Source organism: Nanorana parkeri, unplaced genomic scaffold (assembly GCF_000935625.1).
Source record: "Nanorana parkeri isolate BGI_ZX_2015 unplaced genomic scaffold, ASM93562v1 scaffold1350, whole genome shotgun sequence".
In the NCBI taxonomy this organism is placed as follows: Eukaryota; Metazoa; Chordata; class Amphibia; order Anura; family Dicroglossidae; genus Nanorana; species Nanorana parkeri.
In genome coordinates, this window is record NW_017307618.1 from 80,542 (window position 1) to 91,654 (window position 11,113).

Below are 11,113 nucleotides of genomic sequence, written 5' to 3' on the forward strand. Positions count from 1 at the left end.
CGGATCTCCCCCCCCCCCCGGATCTTCACAGTGCTCTGGGCAGATCGGTCACTCAGGCTCCAGCGCTGTCTCTTGCTCCTCCATAACCAGAAGCCCAACCCTAAGGAATTAACCAATCCTTAGACTATCTCATAAGAACTCACCAGAAGTTGGCTTTTGTAAACTGTTCCATGTAAAGCTGCTCATCTGTGAACGGTGCTAGGTGAACGTCTCCAATAGTCGGAAACATGTTACCTGAAGAAGAGAGACATTAAAATGTCAGGCTGGAAATGCATTCGAAAGCTAAATTCCTCTACATACTCATAATTCAAGTTGAGGGGGACAGCAATGCACTGAAACATTTACTTGCAGGAAGCTGGTGCCCATCTCTGGCTGCTCCTAGTCACTCTCAGAACTCAGTACTAAGACCTTTGCAGCTGAATTTCCACCTCCTCTAACAATTTCCTCTTTAACATTTGAACTAAAGTGCATATGAACCCAAATACTAAAGTTGGATGAATGGCTCCATTTTTGCTTTGTGGAAGTATCTGTGGCAAGAGTTCTATATCTGTACGAGTAAAGGTTTCATTACTACCTGTTGATCCTGCTGCTCTCTTTATTTTTTTACTAGGGTGACCACCAGCTCTTAATTCTGCAAAAGAGAGGTCTCCGTGTGCTTTTATCCAATACCCTGCAGCCAATGCCCTCTGCTGGTTGATTGACAGCAGCTCTGACCATTTACGAGCAGAGACAGAGACTTCCTGTAAATGTAACTGCCCCTTATGTTGAACTCCTTGGCCTGTTACAATTAATAAAAAACGAATCTACCGGCCGGATCAAAGGGTAACAAAACAAAGTTACTGGAGGACCCAGAAAAACAAACACTTTTATGCCTTACCGTTGGGTTTGAGAAACTTCTTTGCATGCAGGTAACTCTCCAACATTCTCTCATTGAACAGCATGTATCCCATAGGCTCAGAGATGATCATATCCACCTGTTCAGGGAGAGACACTTCCTCCACTTTGCCTGGGATCACCACAATGCGGTCGGTTAGATTGTTACTCTTCACCAAAAGCTACAGAAGGAACACGAAACATCAGCTCAGTGGTAGTGGACAAAACAAGACTGCTTTCATATTCTAACTTGCCAAAAAGCAGCACGCGTTTTACAGATGTGAGCAATGCGGGCATTTCATCACATGTGTTCGGGAGTCCTGTCCTTGAATGATAACCACCCAAGTCATTGACATCACCAAACAAGATTGCAGATCGGGAAAATAAGAACTGCTCATCTGCACACTTGTTCCATATCAGTGACTCGCAACTACTATTGGAGAGATTTACCATCACATTCTGGAAGGTGAAACCTCTGCAACATGGACTGATACATTTTAAATTTACAAAAATTTACAGAACTCTGCAAATAAAATCTTAAACCTTTGCAGTGGGGCGCCCGCACACTGCAAGGGTTAACTGCTCGTTTGTGACAAGGGCTGAAAAAAAAAAAAAAGTTATACTCACCCAATCCTCAAAAAACAGCTTGCTGTTAGACCGGTCCTTCCAGCGTCTCTCTCCCCTCCGCTGCAGTGGTCTAAGGATCCTCAAGTCATTATGTCCAATACAGTGTACTGGACGTGAGGACACAACATCGCTGCAGCGGAGGTGGAAAGAGGCTGGAGCAAATGTTGTTGGCCCAGAGCATATTTATATTTTAGATACATTACAACTTTAAAGTTAGGCTTTTATTGCTGCCTGTGTCCTCATCTGGGAAAGTTCCCTGTACATCCGGTTCATAGAATCAAAAAAGGCAATCTCCCCACTTCTGACATGTGTCATCACCAGAAAATGTCCCCTCCCTAACAAGATCTTCCACTCTTGCTCCATAATAGGTTGCGGTCACACACACCCATCCATCACACTTGCCTGCAAAACCTCCTTTAGATTTACTTACAGTGATGCCAATCAAGGGCCCTCCCTAAAAACCATTCAGAGCATAAACAGATGCAAAGTTATCGCCAAAGGAACCTGTATAATCAGATTGTAACGTGTGTGGCCGGGCCTGTGCCATGACTACTCACCTCTGCATGCTGTGCCATGGTGCTCGCTTCCACAGCATAAACCTTGCGAGCTCCAGCCTGAACTGCAAAGAAGGACAGGATCCCTGAGCCACAGCCAACGTCTAAAACCACCTACAGAAAGAAAAGATAGGACTCGGTATTAAAATATTTCCTGATACTATCCACAGCATGGGCTACGAGCTGCTTCTACATTTACCTTATCTTTGAAGTCTGTATGGTTCTGTAGGATGGCTCGCTGGTAGGTGCCAGTCCTCACATAGTCCTGCATCATGTTCTGTTGCTGTGACAGGTAGCCATAAAACTGGGAGGAAAAAAATAAAACTCCAAATATAAAGCTACAGAAATCCAACAAACAAAACAACAAATACTTTCTAATAATTTACAAGAGCTGTTAACATATTAGAATGCATCTGACAAGACTTGCACTGTTTCTAAGGTAAGAGTGTGGAAAGAACCAGTTCCAGGACACACAAAAGGACTCAAATTCTGTCCAAGTTAAAGCAGAATTACACCCTCCTACCCCTCACAGCCAAGAAGGCGCCATCTTGGCCTCTAATTGAATTGCAGTTGCCATCCTGCTTCAAATGTGATTGGCTATGACACCCGCCATTTGAGGGCTTGAAAGTTCGGTTGAGAGCCGAAATAAGCACACTGGGAACTTTGACGGTTTGCGTGCCTTGAAAGAAACTGTTCCGGGAGACATCAAATTGGTGGGTAAAGTTCTGCTGTAAACCAGAACGTTACCCACCTAGGAAAGATTAACTGATGACTGTAAAGCCTCATTCACAGGAGGAAAAGCCGCCCGTATCGGGCTGCTCCCAGGAAGAACAGGTGCTGTGTGCGATTAGTATGCAGCCCCTGTCCTTTTCTATGGCAGTACGCCGCCGTACGCTCACCCCAAGTGCAGGTCCGTACGGGTGTCCCGGCTCGGACGCACACAGTATCCATCCTGTCAGCATATGAGTACGGACACCCGCACGGACGTGCAGGGCGGGTGAGCGTAGGGCCGCCTACTCCCATGGAAAAGGACAGGCGCTGCGTACTAATCGCACACAGCACCTGTCCTTCCTGGGAGCTGCCCGATACGCGTGAATGAGGCCTAAAGCTTGAAAATGTTTCCAACTCTTCCCTAAACTAAATTCAACTAAAACATTTTGGCTGCAGTTGCACCATCACTTCTATGGGGAAGGCCTTCTGTGATGACAGATTAGTACCTGGAAGTACTGCACAGCAGATGACTCCTCTGTCCGCTCGCTGAACACACTCTTGTCTGCAGATGAACTCCTGCAACCCTTGATAATATTGTAAAAGGAGCAGAAATCTGCAGAGAAAGTACAGGGTTATAGATAAATCACATCACCTGAAGCCAATGACAACGTAAACAAGCATTCTTTCGCAGACAATAGTTACGGTCTTGATCCAAAAATAAAACCATGAATGGTGCATTTTAGTGTCTTCTATAAAGGGGGAGAGGGAGGTGTGCTCGTAAGAAAGTCACCTATACACTGTGGAGGCAGCTATTATTACAGGTATTTATATAGCGCCGACAATTTACGCAGCACTTTACATAGCTGCACATTCACATCAGTCCCTACCCTCAAGGAGCTTACAATCTAAGGTATGCTGATATATTCAGATCTAATACACGATGTCCAAAGGTATGTGGTTCTGAGGGAGGTAAAGTGATGTCCTGTAACATAAAACAAAACCCTCTTGTTTTGTACTAGTTTGTATTTAAATAGACACTTTGCTCTGAACGAGCCCATTGCCCCAGGCAGTAATAATTAGAGCCACACTCCCTACCCAGACTACTAGAGATGCCACTTATAGGAGGGAGCACTTCATTTCCCCCATGTGACAGTGCTCAGGTCAGAGTGATCAATCACCGGGTCCGAACATTCTAGTGGGGGGGCTGTGACGTCACCCGAGCTTAGGCAGGCTGGGATGCTGCAGCGGGGAGGTGGTGAGGGAGTGCGGCTCGTCAGATAAAAAGGGATGAGCTATATACAGACACCTTATCGGGCAAAGTTACCGGGTATATTTAAGGATATAAAATGGCTTTTGTAGAATATGACATTGTTTTGGAGTGTTTTTATCATCTATGGCAGATTTAAGACTTATGGATCCCCTCCTGAAAATGCAAGTTGCTGTGCTCTCTCGGATTTCATTACTTTGGGGTTGCTGACCCAGAGCAAGCATACAGCCAAACAGGAATGAACTTCATACTTGTCCTAGATAACGGTTGGCAGCCAAGCAACTGGTCTTCTCAGAAAGAAAGGACCATGGCAGCCGACATTCTCTCCAAGCACAGGTTTGGTTTAGACATAGATTTTTTTGTTTTCATAGTGTCTTGGATCTTAAAAGGAGAACTATGGGGTCAGGGCTTTTCACCATAGTTCTCCTAAGGGTAATGGGAGGACACAAACTAGCATCCTCCCGTCACCCTAAGCTCAGTATACCGCGAGCTACAGCTCGCGGTATACTGAGACGCCGCAGCCGGAGCGGATCCCGACAATTGTGCCTGGATCCGCCCAGCTGCGTGAGTGAAAGCTGGCTCTGCCTATCTAGAGGCGGAGCCAGCAGTACCCACCCCCTTCCCCGTCCGTTCCGCCAGTCAGCGCTGGAGGATCGAAGCGGGGGGAATCCATCCCCTCCCCTGTCACGGCAGAGAGCCGTGACAGGATCGAGAAGCGAGCAAACATCGGCATGGGTTCGCTCACCTCCTGATCTACTGAGCCGACCTGTGACAGTCTCATTGTCACAGGTCGGCTAGAACTATGAGGTGAGTGAAAAGCACTCACCTCATAGTTCTCCTTTAAGTACTCAGAACATTCGCCCCCCCACCACGGCAGCTCACATCCATTAGAAGAGAAGGGACATACCTGCTGGTGTGGCGAACTGGACCAGGACACTGTTACAACCCAGAGTGACGATAAAGGACTGTTTGCCGACGCGGCTGCATTCCGTGTCCGAGTTGATCGTACACTTAAACACGCAGACATTCTCTGTTGGGTGGAAAAGCAGAGCGGGGAAAGAAAAAAAAACAGCAGATTAATACAAAGTGAAAAAGACATTGTTTAGAAATTATATATATATATATATATATAGTAGAATTCTGTTCCCCCTGTTTTGGCAGAACCTCTGGTCCGTTGTACTGGGGTCTGGGCTCAGTTGGGTAGATGTCCCCATTACTTCCTGTCCAGGTGACTGTTTCTTTCAGAAGGGGAGATCTCCAGAGACAAAGACAACAATACATTAGAATAGAAGATGACTAGAAGCTCGGATAGCGATCTGTATGTCTGTTGCAGATTATTCCTCACTTCCAGGGTTGAGGCCTAAAAAAGGAAGTGAACTCAAAAGCAGTGGTGTGGAATTTTTTTTTTTTAAATACTACTTGTCCAAGAACTAAAGCGGGCTCAATCTACGTGTCCCTCAAGATAATCTACTTGTCATGATACAAAAAAATAATTTTAACCGTGCTAAGAAGTGCTTGTCATTGGTTAGCACAGTCACCTGACCACACTGACCAATGAGTGCTTGCAATTTGCGAGCTTATGTCAAAATCCATAGCGCAGTGCTGCGCTGGACAGCAGTATGGGGTACACCCGTACTGGCGGAGGGGAAGGACCGTTCACCAAAAGGTAAGCAGGGTAGGGGAGAGGGGGCCAGATTTAAGCGGGTAATTCCATTTTCCCAAATTACTTGGGAAAGTGAACTTACCCTTTAATGCACATTGTGCGTGTTAGAGAGTGCTGCTGCCCCACTACCACAATATGGCACACAGTCAAACAGCCTGCTATACAAGTACATAATGGCGCCTTCACCTGCTCTACATTTAGCCCTGCTTGCCGAAGCAGGGCTAAACATAGAAACAAAAAACACCAGTCTGCACCAGAACTGCATGAACCGGGAACTGCATGTCCTGGGCATCAGGCAATAGGAATTCTGCACCCCTTTAAGAGCTGTGCCTAAAACAAGGCAGGCAGAGGGAAAAAAGGACTAGTGGTCTAACCGGAGCTGATCTATCCCCATTATTGGTTTGCAATGCCTTGTTCTATACTGGGGGCAGCCATCTTGGTAGGGGCAGCACTGTGCTTCATGTCCTAGCCACCAGAACGAAGAACAGTAAGCAGCACATTGGTGACATGAATAACTAGCAAGCCAGAGGCAGCGGCGCCTTAGCTCCCATTCTGCAGATATACAGCACTGAGACTGTAGGCACAGGAGGGCCTGGGCACACTCACCTACTAGGATGTGCACTATTATTTTTCAGGAGGAATTCCAGACTAAAAAGGTAGATTTTCAGAGTTTTACTTGGCCCAAATACATTTTCAAAATCTTCATTAAAAAAACAAAACAATTTCCCTTTTTTAAGCTCAGTTCCACTTTTAAACAGGAACAAAACCTGGGATTCCAACTCTTTCTCAATGTATGCTAAAAAAAAAAAGCTTTGGCTTGAGTGACATTCCCCCTTATCCTTTATCTCATATTATAGCATTATAAATAATAAAAGAAAAAGGTAAAACTAAAAAGGCACATTGTAGAATTCTATCATCAGGTACCATCTGCAAATGGAAAGTGGGAGTCAACCAATGCGAAGCTTATCGTTTCATACTATTGATGTTCCCCATATAGCACTACGAGGGCTCCACTAAACGCTATAGACCAGGGATGGCCAAACTGCGGCCCTCCATCTGAGGTGGAACTACAAATCCCATGAGGCTTTGCAAGATTCTCACAGCCACAAACATGACTCCCGGATAGACATGCTTCATGGGATTTGTAGTTTCACCACAGCTGGAGGGCCGGAGTTTGGCCATCCCTGCTATAGACCCTCAGTATTAGGTATAGTAACATGTGGGTAGATACATCTGAGGGAAGGTATTGTGTTAATGACAGTTCGGGGATAACGTGCGGTACCGATTTTAATTTTCATGGCATTTTATTTCTTTCATGGGCAAATAAAGTGTTTTAGGGTGCAGGATGTTGGCATAGGTACGTGGATAAGTAAGCAAGTCCACTGAAGTCTGCAAAACGAGTTTCTTGCCCTCTCCTTTGCTATTTATACTTTACTAGGAGACTGTGGACTTAGATAAGAATGTAAGGCAGAACTAAGCTCTTTATTACAATTCCAGTTCTGTAATAGAACACGACTGCCTGTTTACAATCTTCTTGTGCTGCTCAGTGTACATTATTGGCACCGGGCCAAATGAACTTCTCATGCACAGGAGTTCCATCGCTATGGCCATTTAAGACAACTGAAGATACGGAAATGGAAGACGGCCCGGGTGAATGTGTCGGCGCTGGCGAGTGAGCAAGGGAAGGAGAGTGTAGTTCCGCTTTATGAACTTTCCGTGTTAAAGGATTTGGAAGCAGGGGATGCAGTAGAAACGTAGAGCTCATCCATCAAGAAGTGAAGTATATCCAAAGACAAAAGTTTCTTTTTTTAGTTTTGGATAATGTAGAAAATGGATGAAACCTCTAAAAAGACTTGTTGCTGTCTGGAGACACGTCAGGAAGCGAGGAAATCTCTTGGTAGCGGAATGGACACCCTCAGTTGTCACCAGAAGCATTTCCTTTCAGATATTTCCCCTTCATTTCCTGACCCGGCAACCTTAACGTTTTAGATTGGTTCCTTATTTTCAGCCACGGTGACAATGGTCATCAGGATAAAGAGGGTTGGTGAAGCTCCCCGTTGCTAAATAAGGATGGTGAAGGTCCCCATCGGACACCCAGACAGGAATAGAGACATGACCGAGGCTTAAACCCTTCCCGGCTCTATGCAAAATGACAAAAATAAGTTTTAAATCGGCTTTAAACCTAAATATGATCCTAGTTCTACCTGTAGTGTACATAAGGAAAACCAATATGTGTTTTTGTACACGTCCTGGTGTGGGTCAAGGGTCATTGGCTGGTTCTCTTTTATTAAACGATATTGCAGCCCTGAGGTGTCCTCTACCTTCAGCCTGAGTCGATCTGGGGACACAGAGTCCTGATCTGCAATTTACCAGGCTGCTACCACAGGGATTCTAAAGACGATAATCCCAAAGTACTCAGAGCCGAGCGCATGCCACAAAGGGCCCAAGGCGCATGCCACAAAGGGCCCAAGGCGTATGCCACAAAGGGCCCAAGGCGCATGCCACAAAGAGCCCAAGGCGCATGCCACAAAGAGCCCAAGGCGCCCGCCACAAACATCCACGCAGATACGCCTGCAAAAAAAGCCTAAAGAATGGTGAAAAATGTAAGTAGATTTCCTTGTCCGTGTTGCGCTGAGGTAGACACAATCCAGTGCAGAGAGAAGAGAGCCGAGTGGTATGGCAGAGATGATACAATACATTAAAAAGCAGCAGCAACAATAACATCTAAAGCAGGTTGCATATCTTCCAAAGAATCTGAAATGCGATTTACATACTCCGATTATGGAAGACTCAGCCCTTGGAAAGGCCGCCTCAGCCTACTGCACAATGGCTGCAGGTTATAAAGAACCTCCGGCATATATCACGGCTGCAGCAGCATCTGTGCTGTGAGACACGGAGACAAAGGTCTTAATTCCATGAATTAACATGACAAAGCCAGCTTCACGATTGCCCAGAGTTTACAGGCTGGAGAGAGTCATTAGTCTCATAAGGGACACTGAAAGAAACCTTTTGTGTGCCCACTACAAAATCCCAGCAAGGGGTCCCCCCATATCACCAGGCTCTTGACAATAGGAAGAGGCGCCCCTCTGCTCACACACCCCCACCCCCCCCCTCAAATCCAGGCCTGCCAGGAGGGACAATGGGCAGGCACAGAACAAAGTGAATTTCTAGAAAGCCAGAGGGTCCAAACACTGTGCAGAGGACAAAAGAGGGAAAGCTGCAAGAACATGAGCACGGTACAGTGTATAGAAATCAAACTTCTAGGATTGCAGAGTCTTCCAGAAGCATTGTATTAAAGTAAAGCTGCCCTACTGTTGGCGATGGGTGTGTGGGACAGCGGCAGGAATATCTGACAGTGTTCGGCCGAGATTTTTTGGGCTCGCTCCTTCGACAAAACGGGCAGAACTAAGGCCCTGTTTACATGTAGCGACTTATCGCGCGATTTTTGCCGCGCGATATCGCGAGAAGTCGCCGGCCAATGCTATTCAATGGAGCTGTCTTAACTCATTCAGCCGGTTGCTTATAAACTGGCACCAGGAAACTATCGGCACCCTTCTGCCCGGCATCCCTCAATCAGCTGATCGAAGAAGCAGGCTGGAAAATTCTAAGCCACTCAGCTACTATCTCCCATCGGGTATTTGAACATCGGCCGGTGGGGACCAGGCATTCGCCCAGTGACGCTTACGAGGAATCGGTTCTATTTTTTCGTTCGGCCCGCGGGTAGAATAGACACGAGTATACACGACTTAAATCTCTGGATCTACTGATCGTTCTGCCGTGTATTTTTCACTGAAGTCAACCTTCATTAACGCATTTGTTTATTATATGCTCAGATCAGTAACTACGGGGTTACTTTATGGTCGGTTCATGCCACAGTGTTGTGCTAAAAGGCACGGTACCCCCCATGTAGGAATACACACAAAGTGTACACTGGAGATGAGGAAAAGGAGTATACGCAGGGAAATGAGTGTCAATCACACAGAACAGAACTAGGGAGGCACCGATACCAATACTAGTATACGTGCCGATACAGAGTATTTGGGCGAGTACTAGTGCTCCGATACAAGAACTTCTGCCATCAGGAAGTCAGGCGGTGACGCTGCCCGGCCTCCTGATTGGCCAGGAAGCTGGCTCCTTGCTCCCTCGTCAATTGGTGACTAGAGAGCATGGTGCCGGCCTTACTGGCCAATCAGAAAGCCGGACAGTGTTTAATGACTCACCGGCCAGCTTCCTCAATGGGACTTCCGGTATCAGTATCCGCAAATACCGAAAGAAAAATATTGGTACTGCATACCGAAAAAACGGTATTGGTGCATCCCTATTAATATCTATGTATACACATACATTATATACACATACACATACATACACATTATATATATATATATATATAAAATCTTCTTTCCTTCTCTCCACACAAACGCACGTAAATAAAAAAAACATAAAAAAAAAGGACAAAAGGTTTCCTTCCAAAGCAGCATCCTGTAGAGAGGAGAACTGAATGTGTAGAAGCCAATAAGGATTTACCGTATGCAAGGTGAACCATCTCTGCCAGGTCCCCATCGTGCAGCTGACAATATGGGACCGGCACAGGAAAGCGCCTCTCCAAAGTGGAAGCCTCGGAAGGAAACTGGAAACATGTTTATTCACTCCGCTGTAAATCTGCCTTTAACATTGAATGGCCCGACATTCAATTCGTGACACTGGCTTCCCTCATCACTGAATCCATACGGCTGCCAAATGCCAATTTTATTTTGCATCATTCTCAAAGTCTGCAGCCAAGATGTGTTTTCCGGGGTCCCATCACCGACCTCTGGAGGTCTTAAAGTAGACCTTTACCCCTCATCACTAAAAATCAGTCCTGTATGCCGATATGAAATCTTACATTCATTACTTCCTGGTCCTCTTGGGCACTAGTGATGTAATCTGTGCTCAAGCTTTGTATCCTGGGAAGAGCATTGCTGGGAAATCTCATGAGATCTCAGGGAAAGGCATTTTCCTCCCTGGAGATTATGTGCATGGTCACATGTCCTAGTCACATGGGCCAGAGTTCCAGGAAGTAAAGGGAGATCTATTAATCTGCCCTTAGTATAAATGGCCGCTGTGAGAAGGGTGAAGAAAAAATAGGATTTTGGTACTCACCGTAAAATCCTTTTCTCTCCGTTCATTGAAGGACACAGGGAACAGATCGGAGATCCTGTACTGTAGGGTAATATCGCCACCTGCAGGAGAAGGACGCTAGGCACAAAACTAAAGACCAATCACAGCCTAGGGGCGGCCCCTGCCGGTGGCCAAAACCCCCCACCTGCTGACAAGTCTCCAGTTTAGTAACAAGCAGTAAAGGAGTACACACCCATATAGAGGGGCGGGCCCTGTGTCCTTCAATGAACGGAGAGAAAAGGATTTTACGGTGAGTAC

At 46.1% G+C, this 11,113-nt stretch overlaps 1 protein-coding gene across 3 annotated transcripts in view; it reads right to left on the reverse strand.

Annotated features, from left to right (window-relative positions):
* Nucleotides 1-11,113, reverse strand: part of CARM1 (coactivator associated arginine methyltransferase 1) — a 34,919-nt gene that overhangs the window by 15,813 nt on the left and 7,993 nt on the right. For 2 of the 3 annotated variants that reach the window (XM_018569527.1, XM_018569526.1), the window contains exons 2-7: nucleotides 4,940-5,062; nucleotides 3,272-3,378; nucleotides 2,254-2,358; nucleotides 2,058-2,168; nucleotides 878-1,055; nucleotides 144-234 (exon numbers count right to left, since the gene is read on the reverse strand). In XM_018569527.1, the coding sequence (XP_018425029.1) occupies nucleotides 144-234; nucleotides 878-1,055; nucleotides 2,058-2,168; nucleotides 2,254-2,358; nucleotides 3,272-3,378; nucleotides 4,940-5,062 (715 nt within the window). Of the gene's footprint in view, nucleotides 1-143; nucleotides 235-877; nucleotides 1,056-2,057; nucleotides 2,169-2,253; nucleotides 2,359-3,271; nucleotides 3,379-4,939; nucleotides 5,066-11,113 lie in introns of all 3 variants that reach the window. The other variant, XM_018569528.1, reaches the window with a different exon arrangement.